Source organism: Galleria mellonella, unplaced genomic scaffold (genome assembly GCF_026898425.1).
Source record: "Galleria mellonella isolate WM207_F2 unplaced genomic scaffold, CSIRO_AGI_GalMel_v1 utg78, whole genome shotgun sequence".
In the NCBI taxonomy this organism is placed as follows: domain Eukaryota; kingdom Metazoa; phylum Arthropoda; class Insecta; order Lepidoptera; family Pyralidae; genus Galleria; species Galleria mellonella.
In genome coordinates, this window is record NW_026442151.1 from 3707773 (window position 1) to 3734979 (window position 27207).

Sequence of the window (27207 nt, forward strand, 5' to 3'; positions counted from 1 at the left end):
AATTATTATTATTTAAAACCTTGCATTGCGTGAATTTATTTCACAATGTTAATTATTACACCTGAGTCCTCAAGCGTGGAATGGCAACCCCGCATGGGGGGCTTATCATGGGCGTGGACAGTTATAGGTCTGTTGATGATGCATGGTACAACTCTTTACAGATGCGACGAGTTTTAAATTATGTTCTTTCTATTTATCAAATTTCATTTATTTCTTTATAAACTTTCACAGTTGTAATGAAAAAAAAAAAAAAACAGAAATATACTATAGATGGTGGGACAGAATAATCTTTTAGGAAAAGCTTTTAGACCTATTAACTAGTTACGCTCTGTGGGGAAATATTAATAGGCATGGGGAGTGAAAAATTATTATTATTTAAAACCTTGCATTGCGTAATTTATTTCACTAATGTTAATTATTACAACTGCGGTTGCTAACCCGCCTGCCAAGCGTGGCAACTACTGGCAAAACCCCCCAAGGGGGAGGCTTACATTCAGCAGTGGACAGTTAAAGGTTGATATGATGATGAATTATTACAACCTTTACAGATGCCAAGAGTTTTAAATTATGTTCTTTCTATATATCAAATTTCAGAAATTAACAAACTCTTCTCACTTTATATATTAGTACAGATTTAAGGATAGAAATCCAGTTCAATGTACATGTTGCTAAGCGATTTTCCCGCTAATATGTCGGTAACACGAGGAGCTTTGATAAACCCAATTAGTGAACTCCATAATACTTATGTGCCGGATTAATTTGGAGGAAATATATGTGAATTTTTAATGAGTTACATTTACCAGTTTAGCTTACAGTTTGACGTAACAGTTTAATTTAGGCAACAAAACCAACAAAATATTTCGAAAACCAGGCAAAACATGAAAATTTGTTACTTTCTTAAATTTATATTAAAAATAAAATTTTCGTATGCAATAAATATATGATATATAGTTAGTAATTTCTTTTTTAACAAAACGTAGTTCTGGAATAAGACTTTACAAGGCTGAAAGATTGAAAACGCTAGTTCTATATTGGATGCTATTGGACAAATCATAATCCGATTGTAACAAATAGTAACGTGAGGTAAAATAGAATGAGCAGTTACGCAACAATGCGGCCTTCACCTTTGTACTCGTAGCTTCCCTCCTGTAGGAAAGAACCCCTGAGAGAGTGTCGTAAATACACAAATTTATCTCCGGCCATTCTAAATGCGGCTCAATCTAATTTTTATCCGACTACTAAAAACAGAAGTCTAATATTTTTCGGATTTATACATAACTTGTACCCGTGACTTTGTCCTTGTGACCAGAATATATTTACTAATCGGTCTATATAGTCTATATACTTCTCTATCCCATATAGTATGTGTATACCAAATTTCATAGTGATTGGGAAGCCGTTAAAGCGCTATAAGGTAACAAACAAACACTTTTACATTTATAATATTAGTAAGAATTTTATGTTAAGATTTTAGGTGCAACATGTAGCAATGGCTCGATGGTTTTAAATGTGTTAATCAATTTGTATATGAGATTTGAAGAAATGGCTTTAGAATTTATTTTAAATTATACAAGAACTCTTAAAAGATGTCAGTAATAAACATGGCGACTGTGAAATCGAAAAACTTGCAAAAATTTGAAATTGTAAATACCCAGTCGTTAGATTTTAGGTGACTACGTTACGCCCTTTGTTTTCGTTCGTGATACACCACAGTACGCGTGCGTTACGTCACTGATTGGTTTCGAAGCTAATGCAATGCAGATCCGCGTACATAGGCGCAGAAATATACTGACGCATTAACCCATCAAAGTACATACTTATTTGAGGTTTACTATCATAAAACTCAAGAAATACTCGTGTTTTACGATTGTAATTTATAACAAACCATAAATAATGTCCAAAATCTATATAAAATCAAAGGCACCCTTGTCACTTTTATGACGAAATTTCCCAATAGTTAAATCAAAATATCGTTATAGTTCCAATAAATCCCTCAAAGTCAACGAGCATTTCGAGCAAGTAAACTTGTTTACTAGAAAAGAAAATTTTTTTCATTATTATCTAAAATGAAAAAACAAACTACTATTTTCTTCTAATTTCCTTTACACTCTGGAACTACACAACAGTCACGCTTAGGCTCGTCAAAGGACAACCGAAATAAGATAAAACAATGTCGATACGGGACGCACGGTCGTCGGGGGATTAGTACGTGGATCTGGGTCAAATCGAGCTTGGCGGCGGCATCCCTAAATCTCGGCGCATTATATAGACGCGCCGGCCGCCCTGGCGCGACGGACTCGCAGCAAGTAGCGAGTCATCTAGATGGCTCGTCGCCACTTACTACCTACTTCGACCCGCCCTATTTTTAAGCTCTGGAAACATTCGCCATACCGATTACTTAAAATAGTAAATTTAACGCAGTGTAAATATTTTATATTATACAGCAAAAAACAATAACGATTTTGGTCGTGAAAAAAAACTAATGGACGACGAAATTTGGTAGGCACATCTGATTGATAATATTTAAATTTAGACGAAATTGTATTTCTACAGTTGGATTTTACTTTGGAAGAACAAGCAATAAAGAGTTGGTTGGTAACTGTTTAACACAACTGCAAAAACAATGTAAATGTACAACAAATGTACCCGAGGAGGATTTTAAATTTTTTAAAGTTGGGTTCGCAGTCGGGTTTTATTAGTAAGAGAAATATGTATTTTTAGCGTAAAATTTGAGAATCGCGTCCACTATCATATACAGTTCGTTCTAAAACACGAATAGAAAATGTTGATGCAATAGTTGCCACATTGAAACTAGGTTGGACTAGCAAAAATAATACTGAAAGATTTCCAAAAACCACCAAGCAAAAACGTAACAGACCTACACCGTTATAGTAGTCCGATCAGTTATTGGAGAAACAAAGAATTTGGACACAATAATTTCTGTTGAAACAACACAATTTTTTATGCCACTCAGAATGGCAAACAAGCTGACGGCCCACCTGATGGAAAGTGGTAACCATCGCCTATAAACATGAGCAGTACCATGGACATAACAAAGTATACTGTTTCGCTCATGATAACCCCCCATTGCTTAACCATTCCTGAGGACTCAGGTGTTATTCCGTACCCTGTAAATTCACTGCAATATCCCACCCTTCGAAACGAAATACAGCCATGCAAACACAACTGTTTCACGGTAGAAACACGAATAGAGAACAGAGATGTCCAGGCAAATGACTTTTGTATGGTCTCCTTCTGGTAATAAGATACATACTAGATATTATGCAAAACTTGAACGATTATAAAACTGAACTAAATCAAATGCTAGCATATTATAGTAGTAGTGTTAGCCAGAACTCATTTAGATTATAAAAAAATATTAAGTACAATTTACAACAGAATAACTCCACGAGATTTTCAACAGATTTTATAATATACGTAAATTCTGAGCCTCCCGTTCTAACATGAAGCTAAACGCGCAATGTTATTATGTTTATTTAAGAAGATGGTGTTCCACGAAAAAAATAACCAACGCCAATTGTAACAACATCAGTTCTTCTGATTTAAAAACTAAACAACTGACGGAGTTATGAAGATTATTCATTATTTTTGAAGTCAGTTGAAAATGATTAGTTTTTCTGATAGAATACTCTTCTAATGCTAATGATTTCAAATTCACCCTAAAATAAATATAAAATAGCACAATAATAATATATAATTAATATGAAGTACACTAACTAGTGATTACTACTCTACGCAATCATCGATATGTTCAAGCCTTTTCCAAGCGTATTAATGACCGTTTGTCGTTAGTTACAACAATTATAAGTTATCATTCAAGGCGATCGATCGCGTTCTTGTAACGTACAAACGCGAGAATAAACAGTATTGAATGATGAAAGAATTACAAAAATCTACAGGAGACTTTTCTCACATGAAATAAACGTCAAATGACCGTACATTACCTTACTTAGCTTGATGTGTGTTCGATATAATCTAGATGATCCTAATTCAATTGCCTCAAAAGTCAGTCTGCAGTAAAAAAATAAATAAGATAATTTCACGCAATGAAAATGCATGATTGAAAAAATAGGCATATGACAGACCAAAACCTAAGAGAAAAAATAAAAGTAGAAATTGAACAGGAACACAAGGGATCACAGTCACAGTGTTTCCAATAAAAACAGCACAAGATTTGACAAAGTTATTAATGTTCGGTATTTTTCCCTGATGTATGAAACGAATTTAAATGGTAGATAGCAACATAGTTATAATACGTGATTTGGGCTCGGGTCGTCGTAAAGCCGGAAAGGGCAGCTTGTGGCTGACGCTGCGGCAGGCTTATTTACGACATTAAGCATGGGCTTTCCATAGATTACTCCAATGTCAGCCACATGACGACAATACATTTACCATTTTGTAGGCAGTTAAATCACAATTTGTTTATACGGTAATGTAACATTGTTAGTCTACTGCATAAGTAGGTAATAAAAGCCTTGTAGCTCTGGAAACTGTGGCGGAACATGGGTTAATAAAAAGCTAAGCTGTAATGCAAGCAAATGTATAAGCGCCGACAATAGGGGGACCGTGTAGTCGTACGTTGGTTCATTGCTGGCAGACGGTGGCATGTTACGCCGCCCAAGTTATGTAAGCGGCCCCTATCGCACCTTGACACTTCCGAAGTTCTCAGAAAGTCTGCCTTGTAAACTCAGGCTACTACCTACATATTCAATGGCATTTTAAGAAGCTGAAGAAAAAAAGAAGAAGAAAATTAAAATTTAATATTACAGATATAGCCGTGTGAGATTTCGACATAGAATAAACCACCGCTTTCTTTCCCATGGGTGTCGTAAGAGGCGACTGAAGAAACTTAATGGTTTAGGAATGGCTAGCTGCGTCCCTCCTAAAATATCACCAATGAGGTTGCCGATCCGCCTGCCAAGCGTAGCAACTACTTGCAAAACTCTCCAATAGTGGGAGATCTATGTTCAGCATTGGACAGTCAACGGATGATATGGTATTATAATAAGAATCAATATCAACTAAACTTAAAATATATTTTAGTAGAACTATTTTAAATTTAATTATTGGTAGTTTGTAACACAATACTCAAATCTACGTCTCATAATTTTTGTGTTAAAATTAGTCTCTATATACTCGTATATAAACATCTTGCTGAAACAGGTATATTTTTATTATCTGACTCGCTCTATTTTAATCAGAAAAAAGATAATTACATACGTCAAATTTAGGCCAGACTGCCAGATTGAGAATTTCCTAAAAACTACATATAGATAATGCCTACTAAGCAAAGAATGTTGCCACCTTACTCGGTGGTACAAAAACATAATAGACGTTGTATTTCTGGGTATTTTATTTTAATACTGCAAACTATTTAGAGGACTTATTTTACTCCCGTTCGCACTGAAAATTCCAAATAACAATCTTAGTCGATAGCTAAATAAGACATATGAGTATGTGAAGTAATTCAATTGGATTATGAATTCTCGGTAATGTAATAGTTCCAATATCTAAATTATACATATCGATAACAGATTAAAACTTGATAAGTTATCATTATAATAATAAATCATATAACTAATTATAATATAAAATATATATTAGTATAAAATACTTTATCATCATCATGGTTTTCATTTATTCTATTGTTTAGAGTCGAAACAATTTTTTCTATTCTTCCTTATAAGTTGTTATATTTCTGTTCGTTCTTCAAATATGTGTACGATTCCTTGTGTATATATTAATACCTATATTAATTGAAAATACAATTTCTTAGCTATAGTTCTGGCTTAGTTACTCCAAACTAAACTAACTCAAAGTTTTTTTTATTTATGGCTAATAAATAGATTTTCCATCTCCAATGAGCATTTCATTTCTTTGACATAATTATCTATTTAATGAGAATTTCCAACTTTTAGTATATCTACTCCGGGATATCAGGGAATCAGTGGTTACAGGTGGCTTCGGATCATTTCTTATTACAGTTTATGGAGAAGGTCTATATTCTACAGTGGCCAAGATAAAGACTGATATGATGATGATACATACTCCAGAACTTTTGTACATAAACCCCGGATAATATAAAGAGAAATAAATTTAATCTATCTTTCATTATTGATAAAGTAAGAATACGAAAGTTATAAGAGACGACTAGGAGAACAAAGAACAATACTTTAGCACAGAAGAAATCAAACCGGAAATCAAATTCTATCTTCTTCTTGAAAAATCCGTGCCTATCAGTGGGACATGAACGAGTTATGATAGTAAACGCAGATTAAAATGCGAAAGCAATCGAAATTGACTTACGTAGAACCCATAAACGAATTCGGAGCAATTTACTAGCTGCGACAAATGAGACGGAAAGGGACCTCACCAAACGTCTCTTGAATGTTCAATACGTGACCTAACCCTATATGTAACATACGAGTATACTTGCTTCGGATATTAGACTACTTTTTAACCCCCGATGATAAGAGAGGGGTGTTAAGTTTAGCGTATGATTGTGTGACCATCTGTGGCATCATAGATTTTGATTTCGTTTCTTCTTTCCGTTTGAAATATGAATTGATCGAGAGTGTACTTAGTTACATTATTTGAAGATCTTCAATTAAATTCTAGTTGTTGGAGAAATGTGAGCAACTTCCACAGCTCAATCGATAATTTAATATATTATTTCAACAATTTATAAAAATAGCATGGTGTTGTTCATCACCTGAAATTTTTAGGATACCCAACTCCTCATGAAACAGCAGTGTGATCGTATTTGAGAGCATAAGAATAGTCTCGTAAATACGTTAAATGAAGATAAATTAGTGACGGATAGATATTTTTACTTGGTTAATCGATATGCAGTTTTTTATGTAGTAGGTACTTGTAGTGAGTTTATGTGTTTATTGTGTCATAAATGAGTCTTATACTACTTCACGCGGTTTAATATACAATATAAAGAAAACTGAGTACATAGTCTTTGAGGCGGATAGCAAGTGTCCAACATATACACGTCCTATTATGTTGAATAGTGTTTCTATTACAAGAGTGCATCAATTTATATACCTTGGTTACATGGTGACCGCCAGCCTTAGGGACGATGTAGATATGGAGATCGCAGGGCATTGTCGGTCCGCGCCAATATCTTGGCACGCCGATTCGCGCGATGTATAGATACAGTAAAAATAACGATCTAATCTATTTAAAACATATTATTGTGCATCGTTGTATTCGGCGAGTCTGTGGTTCTGGTATACCCTGGCAGCCTACAACGCCTTGCGTATCCAATTTAATTATAATTTCAGGATGCTCTTGCGGCTCCCGCGCTTCTGTAGCGCCTCAGCGATGTTTGCCGAAGTTCGCACAGATGGTTTTGACGCAGTCGGGCATAAAAAGATAGCTTCGTTTTTACATAGAATACGCGGGAATGGCAACAGTATCCTGAATATGTTTGTAAATAAATTAGATAGTTCTCTCGTGAGAGTGCTTGCCGAGAGGACTAGATCACTATTAGTGATTAAGTATTGACATAGTTTTTAAGTACACTTACTAACAAAAATGGATCCAAGTTATCTAAAATAAATAAATAAAATAAATATTTTTTATATGTTGTTTTTTTATTTATAATATTATTAAGTATAAAGCTAATTATACAGTAAGAATTAAGCAAATTGTTAGTACATTAACGTGTCGTGTAATATGAGAAACCTGGGGAAACATGATTTTATCACTTGACGCACACGAAACTGCTAATATACGGACATTTTTGTTAAGTTGCTACCTAATTCTAACGCATGAAAAATTTAAATTTAAAAAATTGTCTCACGCAAGTATCTATGGCTCGTTTCTATTATACAAACATATGTTAATGTCGAATATTTTTTTTTTTTTTTTTTTAATATTTGTTTCAGCATACTTTTGTAATTTAAATAAGAGTGTGTAAACGATTTATTTAGAAGATACATAGAAATATTTTATACATAATTACCACATAAATTCGTAGATCAATAATATCTAGATAGCGTATCTCTACAAATGCTTCAACAAGAACCACAAAATAACTGTTTTTGTACTCGCAAAAACAATTATTCTGTTCACTATTTTGGATTAGCGCGTTCTTTAAACTGTATTAACCTTGAATTTTGTCTACTACTCTAATAAAATATCACACAATCCATTGCATCCATGTTATTTATTGATTATTTACTGGCAAGAAATTGGAAATTAGAACATTCAGTATGAAGAAACGACGTAAGAGTCAATATTTGAGTAACCGTTTTTTTTTTACTCGATGCTTTATCTGATATAGGACCGTTTGATAATTTATACATAGACGTAACGTATAAGAAACTGCAACAACATAGTCGATACAAATTGTTAATGATCTGATAATTGATTTTATATTTATGAAGCAATATTAGCAATCAAAGTACTCGTATGGTATACAAATAAGGGTTCAATATATTAAATTAACACGGGCCCTAAGTGTAATTAGCCGAAGCCAGCACATAAAGTCAGTGTAATTAATATTGAACGACAATTTAACAATATAACCCGCGGTATCTTATGTTCGACCCGTGTCACAATGTCAGTAGTGTACTCCCAAAATCTCCGAAGGGCGGAGCACCCACCATTGTTTCCTCTAAATTACCGGGAAATAACAAACACCAATTACATTGTTGGAACGCCGAATGTAACATTAAGATTTGTGTTTCCAATAACATATTAATGTTGACAGGTACATAATTACTACTGGTAAAATTAAACTAATAAATCTTATCTCTATGAGGTCTCATCTCTTGTTATAACGTATAGGAACAATTATATTTTGATTTAATCATAATTATACCTAACTCTTGTCAGATTATTATTCAATATGTAGATAGACACATTATAAGATATTCAAGGTAATTTGTGATAATCTTTATTATAATAAATCAGTCGTTGTTCCAAGCTCTTCTTTCATTGACGTGCTCCACAAATCAAAGTTGACAACTCTCTCCGTTTTTATTTATTATTAACATTTTATATTTGTCTTTTTCTTATACCACTGAGGTAGCAAATAAGCATACGGCCCACCTGATAGTGAGCAGTTATCGTAGCCTTTAAACGCTTGCAATATTAGGAGCAATAAGGGCACGTTGCGACACTGAAGAAATCTCTATACGTTTTTTTTTTCAAAAAAAAAAAACCCATGGTATAGTCTCTTAGAAAAACTTCGATAGGAAGCTCATTCCATAACCTGAGCGTTCATGGGAGGAAACATCTCTGAAAATTGTCGAAGAAAAATTTGCAGTTTGGGCATAGGATGCAGTTACCTTCTATAATGCTCCAGGTATATATTTATATATGGTATTCAATTTATGCATAATCATAGTGGACGGACATTGATTATGAGTAAACATGACAATCCAATTAACAAAGACTACAAAGTTCTACGCAAGTCCATATAGAGAAGGGATCAAACTAAATCTCGTAATTTGCTAGAACGATTCTGACAAAACAACCGGTATTTATATATAGTATATTATTAAGATTATTTCTATACACTTATTGTTTCTATTGTGTTCACCGTTTATTTATTTATTATATAGCAAACGTTTAAATAAAAATATACATAGAGAACATATAAGAAAACTTTTTGTACATTTTCCGTTTCGCTTAACACTGGTTTCCATTTTATAAAATGGCGAGTGGTGACATGTAATACTGCGAAGACAAAGTTTCACCACAGCTCTACTGTAACCCACTTTAAGTTTCGCTAACAAAGCGTTCTGACTATTTTCTTTATGGAATTACATAACACAATAAAAGTAACAAACACGGATAAACAACATTATGATAGAACGTTTGGAGGCTCATTATATTTATTATACTATACAAACAAATTATGTACACACACAACGATAAATACGTGAAGAGTTTCATGAATATAGATAGAACAAGGAAAAATACTCGTAAAATAAGTCGATGAAGTGGCGATCTGTTGACTCTCGGTCGTCCCAAAAAGGGCGTTTATAAAAGGTATATTATAGTAGATATTTTTATACACAATAGGGGATCTAATCTTTATGAGAGAAAATAAAACCCTTTGAAAGAAAAGAAATAACTACGAGTAGAAGCTATGTAAGACAAATAGACTATATATTATAACTAAGTCGGTCAGGCGGTTTTCTATAGTACCTATTTTATTTTGGATTTTCCTTCTTTTGTACTAGGGTATTGTGTTTCGTTTCTTTAATCATTTCTTATGATATCGCGGAGATGAAAAATAAAACATACGTTGTATTCTTTACTCAATCGCAACACTAATATTGCTACTAGTGTGCAGCTGTTACCACAAAAGTATCTAATATGGCTACGGTAAGACGATTTTACGTGCCTCCAAAGAGCAAGAAGTAAGTGATAATCGTTTTTAAATGATCCAAACATAAATTGTAAATTACAAAGTTTTTGGCTGGGATTCGATCTTGCAAATATCAGATACACACGATCACAAATATGTATGCATACGATATATACAAATCAATCTTATTCTGGAAATGAAATGTTTATCATATTTAATCTCAAAACATCGCGTTATCGGATAAATTTCGTTGAATGTTTCCTCTCGGACAGTCGATGTTATTTGGGAAAAATGATAAGGTATCTCTTGCTTAATTTTCACGAAAACACTATATATACATATACATATATAGTAATCCGAGAAATGACGAGCTTTGTAACTACGTAGAGTGAATCTTATCAACAGTATTACTATTTCATATCGTATCTGACGTTATCTAAAATAAGCTAAACGATTTCATTTTATAATATTTCTGACGACCATGTAATTTTATTCATGTTTAAATGGTTGGAGCGTAAGAATAGTGTGGGCAATATTAAGAATAACTAGTACTAAGAATTTAATTATAAGTCACTAACAAGTCCATGGCCGTAATGCAAATTATAGACTGTAAATATTGTCAATACTTGCAAAGAAATATTTTTTCAGTTTTAAGTCTTTAAAAACATGAAAATTCTCAATTCGTCTGTTATTTTTTGTATGTAAAGTGATCTCCAACAATTGTGATAATTATGTTTCCAATAGGATTCACTCTCTCGCGTTAATCACACATTATAATTTTATTACAATTTAAATCGCTTTTTTCAATAGACATCATAATTAAAGATTGTGTTCCACAATAAAACCTACTTCAATTGTGCCAAAACAGTTATTTTGGTCTAAAAATTAAACTATTTTTAAGTCGGTTAAAAAATAAGGAGAATCTCAATTCGGTTATACATTTTTTATGTTTATTATTATTATTATTTTTTATACTACTTAGATTGGCAAACAAGCTGACGGCCCACCTGATGGAAAGTGGTAACCGTCACCTATAGACATTAGCAGTACCATGGACATAACAGAAAATACTGTTTCGCCCATGATACCCCCCATGCGTTGCCATTCCTGAGGACTCAGGTGTTATTCCTCTGTACCCAGTAAATTCACGCCATATCCCACCCTTCGAACCGAAACACAGCCATGCAAACACAACTGCTTCACGGTAGAAACACGAATGGGGTGAGGTACCCAAGCAATCGACTTTTGTACAAACTCTTCCTCTGGTATTACTTCATAACTGCGTTAGTTATAAACCGATTTGGAAAATTCTTTTTTGTCTGAAAGGATATACTTATAGATTGGTCCCGTAAACATTTTATTAAAATCGATTGAATAATTTAGTTTTTAAATCAAAATAACTGGCTTTGCCGCAATTAAAATAGTTTTTTTTTTAAATAATTTTATTTATATTTTTAAATAATAATTTCATACGATGCTACAATCATGATGCTTATATAAAATCATTGTGAGTATTCCGAAAGTTTTGACACGACGGAGCCTTCATTCATTCTCAGACAGCACGTGACAGGCTGTGTAAATGCTAAAAATAAACCGCGACGTAAACGATGAATCAGCTGGTGCAGGTACATGACATGTGACGTCTTTTCAACAGATTGGAATAAGAAGTTTCTCAATTCGATTTTATTGTGTGTGCAACGCGATATTTTTTCCAATTCTGTACCGGTTTTGGAGATTTTAGGACTTTAAACGAATCAAATCCCATGTTAATCCCATACTAGTTTCATTGAGATTTAAGTCAATTTTTATACCACAAAATCTCGGCACTTCGGTAGTGTACCTTCTTCTCTATCTGACTATAATTGTATCCTGTTTTTTTTCTCAAAATAGACTATGGATGGTTAAATTATAATCCTTACTAATGTAATAAATGTAAAAGTGAGATTGTTACCTTGTAACACCTTAACGGGAAAACAATCATTACGAAATTTAATATACATGTACGACGATACATGATACATGTAGAACGACATAAGCTACTTTTTACTTCAGTCAGTAAACATATATCAGTCACGCGGACGAAGTCGCGGGTAAAAGTTATTATATAATAAATACTTAACAGAAATTAACTATACTGGCATATGATATTTCCAATTCAAAACTTGATTACAGAGGTTCTTTATAGCGCTTAGGAGGTCGTCCCACTATTGGCCTTTTTTAAATTACCGTGACTAAGCATGACTAAGGGAGAATACGGATTCCAGGCAATCCAAGTTGTAGGGATTTCCTTTTCATTTAACAACACAGTTAAAACCCTGTTTGGGAGGTACCATTCTATAAAGTAGGTCATCGGTTTGTTTTATTTTGGAATCCTACGTTGTATAAGAAAACCATATGTATTTTGGGATAGGTATATATGAAAGGAATTAAAACAGGTTTTTAAATTGACCCGATCAACGTTGATTTGCCTTCTATCGTCACTTACCGGAACAATGTTATCTTAACAGAATAGATACTTCACGAAGCCAAACTACAGGCATTGAAACCAATGAGCCGGGAGTAATGGACCTTGCAAGATAAGGTCGGTCAAAGAAGCTTAGCGCACCTGCGCCGTATTCGGAGTGCGTAAAAAGCAGCAATGGGTGAAAATGGAATGGCAGTCCCGCCTGCCGTATCGGTATATACTGGTAGAGCACCAATGAGAGATGGTAGGTGAGGATGAAGGACGGTCTGTTAGCTCATCGTAACGAATTCAGGAATCAACCACAATGGTTTCCACGTAGAGGTCAATCTAAACAAGGTATTTTGTTAGCAATAGAACTGCTGGGCCACATTACTAATGATTCCTTCCCTCCAAAAGACCAGCGTCAACGTAAACTATCCCATCTCCCAAATTGGAGCAAATAATACATATTTACAAAATTTCATTACAATCGGTTAAGCGTTTTCGGAGATTAACATGAAAGAACATCGTGACACGGGAGATTTACGAGTATATTAAGTCGAGGTTTATTTTGACGATCTTAGTGGGGTAGCAATTTAATATACTCCCTCACCTTCGGCTCCGGATGGAGCGAAATATAATCGTTGCATAATACAAATACTTCTACCCATGTGTACGACTGTATTGGTCCAAATATCTTCTACTATAATAAGTTACGTATTAGATAATAGTTTATAAGTAGTGAAGTACACACAGCACAAATCCGTGTGGACCCGGCATAGAATAGGCTACCCCTTTCTTTCCCGTAGGTGTCATAAGAGACGACTAAGGGAGGGCGAGGAATGGTCAGCAGTGTCCCTCTTAAAATCTAAAACTTAACTGAGATTGCTAATCCGTCTGCCAAGCGTGGCAACTACTGGCAAAACTCTCCGAAGCGTGAGGCTTATGTTCAGCAGTGGACAGTTAAAGATTGATATAATGACACACAATACAACCTCTACTTTATGTGTGACTAAATGACGCGATATTTAATATGTAATAGGTTTTTTATTATTTTTCATATTCAGCACTAGGCAGACAGGTATAAAGTATATTCGGTGAGTATAAGATTAACAGATACCTACGTAAAACGTTCTCTGACATCATTTAATGCAAATTCAAATAAATATTCTTGAATTTGAGTTAAGGAATTGTGATATATTTTCTAGGATAGGGAAAAACAAACCAACTTTTATGTCATGATAAAACTTCGTTAAGCAGGCGAATCTAGAACCTGTTAATTCTTTATTGCAGACAGAAAAATAAAGTACATATTTAGATACCAACAAATGCACTTGCCAATAACACAAGGAACAAAAGAATTGTTAATAGAAATAAAAGTATATATGTATGATATTACATATTAAACATGACCTTATAATAAGATTATTAAAACTTTAATAATGACAAATTTATTGTCGGATAAACATGGATAGGACACACTTAACATTAAAATAATATCCTCAATTCTAATACATAACTGAAGATATCGCGTACCGTCAACCCCCTTCTTTGAAGCGACTTAAAAAATCTACTTTATAAGTAGCAATGTAATGAATTATCGATTAATAATTATCGGTGTGTAACTTAAAGACTGCTTCACGGTTGTAAATGAGAATTTTATTCCCATGTTGGGTACCATGAATAATCAATATTCAAATACTTTATGCACTTAAAACAATGTCAATCACTAAAACAGTGTTAAACAAAACTTCACCTCTCTTTGTTGCGTTGGTTTGCTCATTTTTATTTTATTTTTTTATTTAATAAGGTTCACCTACAACTTTTACATTTTACATGCTACTTAATCAATAACACAAAAAAAAAATTTGCCTTTTACAGTGCGAAAACCACATGTACTATTATAATATTTAATAATTATTAACAATGACAATAACAATATCTGAATAATAAATAGGTTAAGAACTTACGTCTAAGATTTTCCTCAAAAAGTTATATCTGCTGTTGATGGATCCAAAATTGATGTCAATTTAATCGCTGTGAGCATTTGGAATCCTACATAATCTGGGTACAGGCGAGTTGGTTACTAACACTGTTCTTCTTAACGGAGGACATAAACACCTTTATCTTATCTGTTTCCGAGGTATTCTAGAGGGAACACGAAAGTTAAACAATTGAAGCATTTGTGGACAATCTATTGTATGCGTCAGTATTTTAAAACCAAAAGAAATGTCAATAAAATATCTGCGTTTTTCTAATGAGATGATATAAAATTCCTTTATTATTTAGATACGATCTCTCATTTGGAGAGGATGGATGAAAAAATACGAAAGAGATTTATCAAGCATGAATTAATGTAGATGTTGATAGGGGCCGTATGTTGACCAAATAGGCTGTGCTGAAGGAGGGCCAAATTAAAAGTACCCGTACCCGTAATCGACTAGGATGTATGGATAGATTGATGAATGTGGAGGACGCGGAATAGATCTGTTAAAATCGAAACATTTGGCATTCCATTGTGTCTGCCTACTCCAGTGGAAGACATACGTGACGGATGTGTATGTATGTATGTTATCTCTCTTTGTCAGCACTTAGTATATACCCCCTTTACAAGAAATAATTATATAGAGAAAATAAACATTTTTTTTTATAATCCGTCGAACTGTACTAACTAGTCTGTTAATATTACGTCCTCAATGCCTATTAAACTCTTTAAATTATATATGAATTTAATCGTATTACAGTACGCGGCTTTTTCGCGTATCGCGTAATTAACGTAATTTGACCCCAACCCCCCCTGTACTTCTAATTTACGTAATGGATTTGGATGAGGTTTTCACTATAAGTAATTTAAACAATTATTACCGCGATGTTTTATAATTTTGTGCTTTTGTATATTTTATATTTATCAATTAGAATATATACATATAAAGATTCTTCAGCTTACAATTTGTTTTTAAACCTAAAATTTTTTTTTAACAGAGATTTTAATTACACGATATTTATTTACTTTATGATTGTCATACTCTAATAAAATCATTTTATAGAAATACTACAAATAATAATCGACTAATTTACTATGTGAATTTCAGTAATTTTTTTTATTGGGTGATAATGGAATGGTATGTCCGCCTGTGATATCGTTATACTCGTACCAGCGTAGGGGGCACTAGAAAGCCATAATAGGTGAAGATAAAACAGATTAGTCGTCCTTTCGTGATGAATTCAACAATAATTAACCACAATAGTTTCCAGACGGGCCCGCATGGAGGTCGACCGGACAGAGTACAGCTAGTAATGGGCCTGTTAGACCTCATTACTAACATCCCCCCCGCGCCTGTGAATTCCAATTGTAACTTAAGGGATCCAAATAAAAGATTGACGAATGATGTCAGTATGACGGAGAATGTTTTTATGAGTCAACTTAAACGAAGGCCAAACGCCGGAAGTTGCCCTCGTCAGCTGATAACAGTTCTAAAATAATTACTGATTTGCAAACTAAGTTCAGAATTGTCATTTTGTTTATATAACATATATAAATAATGTATCATAAAAAGGAATAAATGGTTAGTTATGGAGTAAAACGACCCTACTGGCCAACAATATAATTCCATGCAATCCTCAAGAGGAAGTTATCATGCTTATTTCCTAGTGAATTAGTTTTTTTTTTCTATTTACTTTGGCGTAAGTGTCATAAGAGGAAACTAAGGGAAATTAATGGTAAGAGGGATGGGCAGCAGTGTACCTCTTAAAACATCACTAAAAGCTTTACCGTGGTTGTCCATCCACCTGCCAGGTGTGGCAATTACTGGCAAAACTCCTTTTACGAGGAAGGCTTATGTTCAACATTGAACAGTTAATGACTGATATGATAGTCTTTGATAATATAAGTAATAATGTAATGGTGGGACACCAGACAGGGATGATAGGTGAGGATGAAAGATCAATCTATTGTGATGAACTCCACGAGAATTAACCAAGATGGCTCCCCTGGAAACCATTGTAATTTATTTTTGTTAAATTCTTCACAATGAGTCAACTATTTGCTTTCATGCTCACCTATCACCCCTTATTGGTGCACCGCCAGCGTGTATTGATGGAGCAAGCAGGCTAACCATTCCATTATCATCCTATAAAATAAGCTTCAACTTCACCTATGATACCTCATTGGTACCTCGCTGGGGAGGAAGGGATTGTTAGTAATGCAGACTACTACTTCCATTGCTAGCTATATACCATGTTAGGTTGATCTCCACATGGTCCCCCCTTAGCTGAATATCATGCTGAATTCCAAGTGTATTCATTTCAATGGGCTAACTGGCTTTTTATCCTCACCTATCAATGCTGCACAACTAGTGTATACTGTTAATGCAGGTGTGGTTACTATTTCATTATCATCCATTAAAAAAAAATACTAACAGTATAATGACAGCACAGAGAGGTTATCAGTCCATTTTGATGTATTGGAAAAAATAATATATTATAAGGATATATAAATCTAATATAAACGAATTACACCACAGTTATCTTAGTGGGTGTATACTGTGGGTGTTAAATAGTACATGACTTTATTACAGACAATATTAGAATTTTCTTATATGTATGATTGTCTTAAACATATTTTATTTTAAAATATAATAACTAGCTGTATCTCATAGCTTTATCTGTGTGAATCAATAAGTAAATAAAGTAACATGTTATGATTTTATACACCCATGTGATCAGTCCTTTTTTAATGAATGAAGTTACAAACATCAACCCACCTTTCCTTACAAAATTTCACATTTATAATGTTAATAGGATTATTATTAATTACTTTAATGAATATAATAGATTTGGTAGAATGTAGAATCAGCTAATATCAATTATGTCTTAAGGTTAGATTTTTTTATATAAGCAAAATACATAGTTATGATATATATGTGATGAATAGCAAAATTAATAGATAAATGTGAAGGATTGTAAAAGTTGGAAGTTTATATTTATTTATAAAATAATAAATGAATACATATTTAATTTCATAGTAAAATTAATACAAGATTATTTTTTTATTTTCATAGGTAAAGCATCAAAATACAGCAAAATAAATTTATAAGAATACATTATTTTTGTAGAAAAATAGAAATGCTCCATTATAAATTCATTATACTCATGTGCATTTACAAATACAAATACCAAGCTTATCTGTTTTACACTCTAACTTACTAATGATAATATGTAAATCTCTACCTCTATGATTTCCCACATTCATTCTTTCTAAAAAATATGAACTTCTCTATCACAAAATCTATTATCCAATTGTTGAAACGGGCCTAATTAGGCCAGTTCTAACATGTACATGTTTCCACTTTGATGCAAACATGAATAAATGTGGGTAGATAAGCATAATTCTATTTTTATTTAATAGTTAGGTGGTAGAAAATGCCTTGCCATTTATACAAATTTTATTATGCAATAAAGAATAAATAAATAAATAATAGTGCATTTGTCCCACTAATGTTCCTCCTGCTAAGCAGCTGTGTTTGTACAACTGTTTTGGTTTAAATGATGGGATATGAAAATAACAGGGTATGGAAACATTCAGAAATGGTAGTACATGAGGAGTACCATGAATATTGGAATGTATTCTGTCTAGCTACTAATATTAATAATAATAGGTATATGACAATTTTTACCAAGTGGGCCAGTAGTTTGTTATTGGCCTTTTTAAATTTTACATTATATAAAAAAAAATTGGTTATTTTATGAAAATCAAAAACAATATTACCAATGTTTGGATATTTTTTTTTATAGTAAATACAGTTTCATATAGTTTAAAGAGCATTAGAGACCTATTTTCCTGTATGAATCATCAAACAAGATATGTTTTTTCTAACTTGTGGGTACTTCAGTGTGTGCCTTTTTTATTGCTAAATAAACGCGCAATAACTATGAGAATCTATATAAAAGAACTAGTTTTCACAATAAAATTGAGTAAGCATTGTTCCTTGAGGTTAGCAGACTGTGAAGTGTTCTGCAAGGTTTATATCGAAAAACAATGGACTTGACTGATAAGTCGGTAGGTACCTATGTTGTAAAACTATGGAATGCAACAAATTGTCTCGCTTCAATGACAGCTATCATTCAAGTGGTGTCAAATCAGGGGTGGGGCGACCAGACCAAAGAATCCTATTAAATTGAAATATTTTTTTACATTCCTTGCTTTACAAAAGGATAGTACTAAATATTATAAGTATTTATTACAATTTCACAGAACCTATAACCAATTTTAGTATGGATTCGAGGTCATCAAAGAGACCTCTGACTAGTGGATCGTTGAGAAGTAGATGAAAACCAACTTACCGCTTGAAGCGCCGCTAACCTGTCCTTCGTCATCCTTTACAGAAAATCACACACCAAATAAACGTTTAATCTTGTTACACAATCCCATTCACAGATATTTTTCTAACAAACGTCACTAAACTAAAAGGACACGAACACTACGTTCACTTCACTCAAAAAATCGATACCTACGAAAGGAATGAAACTTCACTACCCGTCTCATCTCTGGTCTGATGTGAACATTGCGAAAATTGTAGATGGCGCAAATGTTTTTACGGGTTTTTGACGTCAGAGACTCGATCGGTAAAGCAGTATAGACAAATAAGTCAATATAATTTATTATTAAAATTTATTTATTAATTTTAGTTATGTAATTGCCATAAAACTTCACTTAAATTTAGAAATAAATTTATTACAGTACAAATTACGTCATACTGTTATTTAAAGTGATTATTCCTAAATTAACAAGATCTATCTTTGACTAGAAATGTCATTGCGCCTGTCGTTGTCAAAAGAATATTCCGTTTAGTCAAGTGACGCCATTGTGAGCCGTAACGACTTTTGTGTGCCGAAGGTTTAATCTGGATTTACTTAAACAATCTTGGTAAATAGTATTCATATTTTAAGTCATTTTGTTCAATATGTTGTTGTTATTATTAGTGTGTACATATTTTTAATAATTTTCATGTAGTTTATTAGTAATTTGATGTTATGTTCGGTACGATAGAGCTAAATTCCTATGAGGTTGTCTAAGCGCCATTCGATGAAAACTTGAAACAAATTTAACTTGTCATTTTCATGCCATTTATTATTTTGTACATATATAGTTAATTTCTTTGAATAGAATTACAATTTGATATATTGAGATTAACATTAGATATTATTACAAATCCTTGCGTAAACATTTAGTCATTGCGTACCTCTATTACATTAATAATAATGTAGTTAACATCGGTTGTTTTCAGGAGTAGAATAAAAATATAAATAAAAATGACGGACGCTGATATGCCCACTTTTAAGCTCGTGTTGGTTGGCGATGGTGGTACCGGAAAAACCACTTTCGTGAAACGTCACTTGACTGGTGAATTCGAAAAACGATACGTTGCCACACTTGGTGTCGAAGTGCATCCTTTAGTGTTCCACACAAACCGCGGCCCCATCAGATTTAATGTTTGGGATACAGCTGGCCAGGAGAAATTTGGAGGCCTAAGAGATGGTTACTACATTCAAGGTCAATGTGCTATCATAATGTTCGATGTAACCTCCCGTGTCACTTACAAAAATGTACCAAACTGGCACAGGGACTTGGTGCGTGTGTGTGAAGGCATTCCAATTGTACTGTGTGGCAACAAAGTTGATATCAAAGACAGAAAAGTTAAGGCAAAAACAATTGTATTCCACAGGAAAAAGAACCTTCAGGTGAGCTTTATTTATATGTCTGTGTTTAATGTTAATTAGTAAAAGTTATACAGTGTGAAATCATAGTTGTTAGGTACTAAGAATTTACCCAAATTATGAAATAAATTGACATTTATGAGGTTAAAAAAAACATTTGATAAAAAATATTGAACTACTAACAGTAATGTCACAGTTTGTTCCTTTGGCAAAAAAAAAAAACCAGTTACACTTTTAGAACACTCCTGGAACAAGATGTTACTAATTTATATTTAATTCTGTTTAAACAACAAATTTGACCTTTTAGAAATAATTTAATGCTTAGAAGTATTATTTCAATCATCATCTAATGACAATGTTTCTTTCAGTATTATGATATCTCAGCTAAATCAAACTATAATTTCGAAAAGCCTTTCCTATGGCTTGCAAGAAAATTGATTGGTGATGGCAACTTGGAATTTGTAGCTATGCCTGCCCTGGTACCTCCAGAAGTTACAATGGATCCACAACTGGTGAACCAAATCGAAAAAGATCTCAAGGAAGCCCAAGACACTGCTCTGCCAGAGGAGGATGAAGATTTGTAAATACAGCTTACATAACAACATTCTAAATGCCAGTTTTCTATTTATATTTGTATTACACAGCATATTATGTAATTTAAACATATTTTGTTTGCTTAACAAATGTTAAGTCTAAATGCTTGTGTACAACTTGAACGAAAACTGGAATACCTGTGGTTATCACATAAATTGTCATAAGTTTCCATTCCATTAGGTTCTGATGATCAAGAAGTACCTACACTATGTTTAAATGTAAAATTAATTAACTTATTGTGCAACACATTTCAATATAATTAATAGCATTTGAATGTGTTTCCTAGTTAAATAATTCACAAATTTATAGTCCTTATCAAAGTAACAAGTTTTAAAATCACAAATAGCTTTGTTTCCATGAAATAACAATGTTATGTATCCTCAATATTCAACATTAGTCATTGTGAACTAGTTACATTAATTACTTTAAACAATATTATTTGTATTTATTTAAGCCAGTCAAACCCATAATGCTTTTTTTTTACTTCTGTTACCTAATAAAATTGTTGGGTCATTGTCAGTACATAAACTATTACATAGTGAATAATATTCTAACAACTCACAGGTAATAAGTATATGTACATAATAATATATTCAGTGATCTGTAACTTTTGTTAAATCTAAGGACTGACAATATTTCATTATAAAATTGTGGTGATACTTTTTAATAAAGACAAAAAAGAAAATATCAACTTTCATTTGAACCTCTTCAATGTAAATCCAAATGGCCCCAATATTTTCTTTGGTAATGCTTTAGAGTCCACCAAAGAAAGTTGACTATAATAAAAAGTTTATTAACTTCAAGTGACAAGACTTACATACTTTCCTTAAGAAATATATAAAGCTATTACCTTACAAGGAAATAAGAGGGAAAATGATAGAAACATCGCTATTATTGGCTGTTTCATTGATTATTTCAATTACTTTGTTTCATTTGACTTGTATAATACATTTTAAAATTTGCAAACAAACTTAATACTGCTCAAAATAATTGCAGATAGTACAATAGAACAGCAAACACAACTGTCCGACGGTTTTTACTATTATCATATTAAGAATGAAAAAAGTAAAGTTAGCACTTGGAATTTCCATTATTGCCATATCTTTTAAACATTTAGCCATTTGTTAGCAAATAGGAATATTCTTTTCGACAGAAGATAGCAAAACTATTTTTACGACTGTCCTTGACCATCCCCAACAGGAAATACCAAATTATTTAAGACCTAGCTAATTAACACATATGTACTAAAAATTAAAAGGCATATTTTGTTAGTATATCATTTAATTAAATTTTACATTTTTAAATGCATATAATAATAATGTGAACTACACGACTAGGCTTAAATGTATACAATTTACTTCTTTGCTGCAGCCTTTTCTCGCGCCTTTTTTCCTTCTAAGAGCATCAATCTTTCCTCTTCAGATAAATTATTGTTTACTTTAGTGATAACACCAGTTCCCAAGGTCAAATCACCCATTCTCAATGTAAAGCGCTGGCCAGTTTCACAGACCATAGGTTTCAAGAGTTTTAAATTCAATCTAAAACAAAATATAATATAAATTTAGAAAATAACTATACAAAAATATTCTATATAAAAATATCTCTCATAAACGACAACTTTATTGAAATTAGATGTACATGAAGACAATTATATTAATATCTCATCCCAAGGAGTTTAGATGTGTAATTATACATATTAACTCTGAAATGCAAAAATTCAGGACTTACTTTGCATCTTCACCAGGCATGACCATTTCTTTGTCAGGGATTATAACTTGAGAGGCACAATCCCATGTCATTGAGAACATTTGTAGTTGGATGAATGATGTGAATGGTTTTGAACGACCACCTTCTTCTTTGCTCAATATATAGACAGCAGCCTCAACATTGTCATGAGCTTTGACAGTGCCAGGTTTGGCCATTACCATCCCACGTTTGATTTGTTCTCTCTTTATGGCACGGACTAATGCACCTAACTGATCACCAGCTTGCGCTTCCTCTAGAGTTTTATGGAACATTTCAACACCTGTCACAGTAGTTTTCATAACCTTGCCATGTCCAACTATTTCACATTCTGTACCTTTTTTTAGTACACCTGCAAATGAATCTATTTATTAGAACCACTGACTTATAAAAATTATTGCAATTAATCTATGGAATAAAAAGAATACATTATAAATACCTCTGTGTAAACGACCAGTAACAACTGTGCCACGACCTGGAATTGAGTGTACAGACTCAACAGGCATGAGGAATGGCTTATCCAATTCACGCACTGGTGTTGGAATATACGAATCTACTTCCTTCAGCAGTTGACTGATTGCATCCGCTCCAATCTCAGGACTTTTACCATCTAGAGCACATAAGGCTGAACCTGTTAGAGAAATATTAGAACTTATTATAATGTATTTCAATATGTATTTGCAATAAGTAATTTATTTAAAGAATGAATTACCTAAAATAAAGTCAAATACAATGTATATGTGTATATTTAACCTTAATTGTATATATTCCATTACTTTATACATAAAAATCTTAATTAAAAAAACATTCTAATGTACATTCTCTCTGTACAATAATCTCTGAAACTGATCAAGTCAACAATTTTAATCAATGATTTTAATGCAATTTTATACATATGTATTGTTTACTTCAACTTTAGAAATATGTTTGCTGGATCAGTTTATATACTATGAGTACAAACCTTTTACTACTGGAACATTATCACCATCATATCCCATTTCAGTCATGAGTTCTCTGATTTCCATTTCTACTAGTTCAACCATCTCCTGGTCAGCAGCGTCTACCTTATTGATGAATACAACAACATGCTGAATACCAATCTGTTTGGCAAGAAGTAAATGCTCTCTTGTCTGTGGCATGACTCCATCAGTAGCAGCAACTACCAGTATAGCTCCATCCATTTGAGCAGTACCAGTAATCATGTTCTAAAACACATTATAGTAAATTTATTTATTTTTGTTTAATATTAATAATTATCTTGATTTACAATCATTCTAAAATGAAAAGAAAAGAGTAGAAAAAATATAAAACTAGGTTTAGGGTTAAAATTATCAACAACTATTATTATACCATGTAACAACAGTGCATTATTATATTGGCAAGTTTACCTTCTCATGTTCTGGTTTTGTTATAACAATGTCCATATCAGCCTCACTCTAATTATCCAAGAATGAAACAGAGTTACACTACATTGCATTTTTACAATATCACTATACATATAAACAAATTTTGATAATTGATTGATAATGCACTGTCTGCATTCACATTTCAATATAAAAGTACTCATACCTTAATATAATCAGCATGTCCCGGACAGTCTGTGTGTCCATAATGCCTTTGTTCTGTTTGGTACTCAACATGAGCAACATTAATAGTGATCCCACGAGCTTTCTCCTCAGGAGCATTGTCAATATCTGTGTAGCCCTTCTTTTGTGCTAAATTCAAATCGGCTAGTACTAAAAATAGAGTTAATTGCAAATTATTAATTCATTTCCCCTTACACTTTTACAATATAGATGTATGGATATAAGAGCTATAAGCATTTATTTAGTATTTAAAACAAATTAACTAGACTTGTAATCGAAAAATTTGTATTTCTATAGAATGATGATACCTGTTATTTTGGCAGGATTAAACTTTCATCTAAATAAATTCAGTAATTTAGTCAGGAACAAGTGACGTATAAGATGGACCTGTTCATTTACCATTTTTATATTACTTAGTTTTTAATATGACATTGTAATAATTCATTGATAAAAATATGGTCATTATTACTTCAAAAAGTTGGTTAATACTACATTATTGACCAACTTTTAAAAAGATGCTCTCAGTTTCATCTATTTTTAGTCAATCAATATAATAACAATTACATTAATAGCAAATACATTAATCAGCAAATCATAATTTACTATTATTTCATACCTTTTGTTATAGCAGCAGTTAATGTGGTTTTCCCGTGATCTACATGTCCTATGGTTCCGACATTACAATGAGGTTTAGTTCTTTCAAAGACCTGTTTCTCAGCATAGTTCCTCTTGAGCACAATACTCAGCGGTGTCAATCCAGGCAAACCATTACCGCATCTTAATTGAGAACACTGGCTGTTTTTTAATAATAATTTAAGAGCTAAAACAGAGTACGAGTAACTAATCAATAACATAACCTATAAATTATAACCAAGAAAATTATTTAATTATTGTTGAATTTATAAATGATTATAGGTAGTTTTAATTGTGATTAAATAAATAAGACAAAAATTTATTTAAAAAAATAGGATATCTATTAATATTGGAAATAAATACTATGGTAAGGTAAATATCATTTACATAATACCGAGATAACCAAAGACATTTCTGCATATTAATCAAAACATAAAAAAAAATGAAGTTACTAAGCATGTAAATATGAAGAAATATACTTTTAATCACACAACAACAATGAAAATTTGTAATTCTAAAGAAAATTACCTGGATTAACCAAATTTTTGGCAAAAGATATAGTCGCCATTGGCATAGATAAATGAGACCACCTAATTAATATATTTGATAATAGAAATAATTTAAACGTTTCTTGTAGAAAATAAATGTGTATGTAAGTTGTTGCCGAAAAAATTACTATCGAACACAAAAAAATACCTCGTTTCGACAAAACCAATTTAATTACTTGTTAAAGGGAGAACCAGTGTTGCCAGATAAAAAAAAGGTCGATCGTCGCCGAAAATTGGTAGTATAAAGCCCCATAACTTTTTTTATTGCAATATAGCTTAAAAAGTCTTCCCTTCCCCCTTCCAAAAACCAACTTTATTTGTGGCAAACTTTGATTTCAAAACTGAAGTACTCAATTAATCAATTTTGGTTAAATTCTATAAGACTAATTAATAAGTACATCCAGATAAGAATATTTTCCAAATTGATTTGTATCTGACAGAATTATGAGGTAACAAACATGAAAAAAAAAATACAACTGAATTAAGAACGTTCTTCTTTTTAAGAAAGTTAATTATAATAAAACTAATTGATAACTGATTTTATCTTTAATTATGTTCTTTCAGTTTCACTGGGGGTCCGTCATCGTCGGGGTTAGCATCATTGGTTAAGAATATTTAGCAAACGGCATCTGATCCCTTAAAAAAGGCTCTTAGACATACGCATCCTGGAAAGAGTAGGTTACCATTCCATTGTCATCTGTTAATAATGATAAATTAGATAAATTTGCTAAATGTTAAAAAAATAAACTTATAAAATTTATGGTTTGCTACATGTTTTGGGAAATTATAAATGAACAATTTATACTTAAATAAATAAATATTCATTTGTATTAGTTTTTATATGTCGTGTGGACCCAGCATAATATGGTCCATCCCTTTCTTTTCCGTAAGTGTCATAAGAGGCAGCTAAGGGAAGTTAATGGTCGAGGGATGGGCAACAATGTCCTTTTTAAAATATTACACATAATTGTGGTTCCATCCCACTTACCAAGCGTGGCAACTACTGTCAAAATGCCTCTTATGGAAGAGACCTATATTAAGCAGTGGACAGTTAATAATTAATTTATATGAAACTCTAAAAAAGTTTAAGATAGATAAGAATGGATTCGTTCTTCTATAGTGAAAACGTTAATTTTTACAAATTTGAAATCATATGACAAGAACGATAGGTCATATACTAATACTCGATATGAGTTTAATAAATTTTGATATTAAGTGAGAGAAAAGAATAAAGATTATTTGTGTTACATTAAATGTGCATGTACTTTAGCAAATATATTTCACAACTTGCTATATTTTATACTAAAGTTCTATTAAAGTTACATAAAAATTTCCAAAGATACCACCATTTGTCTAAAAATGTTCTTTATAGACTAAAATCGATGAAATTTTCTTTTAGAGGTAATTTAAATGGCGACTGGTTGCCAGTCGCAATTTGGTGTCGTCCCAACAATCTTTGTGATAGCCTAAGGTGAACAATCGCCTAAATCTATGCTCCTAAAAACTCTACCTTGTATTCAAAACCATAAAACGTTTTAATAATAAAGAAGCCTCCCAAAAAAAAATCCAAATTCAAGTAGGTGGTGTTAA

General features: G+C 32.4%; 3 protein-coding genes across 9 annotated transcripts in view; 1 reads left to right on the forward strand and 2 right to left on the reverse strand.

Moving 5' to 3' along the window:
- Positions 1-19367, reverse strand: part of LOC113517207 (syntaxin-1A) — a 70091-nt gene extending 50724 nt beyond the window's left edge. For 4 of the 7 annotated variants that reach the window (XM_026901796.3, XM_031912302.2, XM_026901795.3 and 1 more), the window contains exon 1: positions 19140-19366. In XM_026901796.3, the coding sequence (XP_026757597.1) occupies positions 19140-19172 (33 nt within the window). In that variant the 5' untranslated portion in view covers positions 19173-19366. Of the gene's footprint in view, positions 1-19139 lie in introns of all 7 variants that reach the window. The other 3 variants (XM_031912301.2, XM_026901794.3, XM_026901793.3) reach the window with 1 other exon arrangement.
- Positions 19368-19564: 197 nt separating this feature from the next.
- Positions 19565-21792, forward strand: LOC113517209 (GTP-binding nuclear protein Ran). Its single transcript, XM_026901797.3, has 3 exons — positions 19565-19722; positions 20084-20537; positions 20882-21792. Exons 2-3 carry the CDS (start codon positions 20109-20111, stop codon positions 21095-21097), a joined length of 645 nt encoding a protein of 214 aa, XP_026757598.2. The 5' UTR covers positions 19565-19722; positions 20084-20108; the 3' UTR covers positions 21098-21792.
- Positions 21793-22370: 578 nt separating this feature from the next.
- On the reverse strand, positions 22371-25829 carry LOC113517212 (elongation factor Tu, mitochondrial). The gene is made up of 7 exons (XM_026901804.3): positions 25598-25829; positions 25053-25256; positions 24420-24586; positions 23812-24055; positions 23290-23481; positions 22836-23202; positions 22371-22645 (listed from the first exon to the last, which is right to left on the reverse strand). The coding sequence occupies exons 1-7, from the start codon at positions 25641-25643 to the stop codon at positions 22462-22464; spliced, it is 1404 nt and encodes a 467-aa protein (XP_026757605.2). The 5' UTR covers positions 25644-25829; the 3' UTR covers positions 22371-22461.
- Between the last annotated feature and the right edge of the window lie 1378 nt (positions 25830-27207).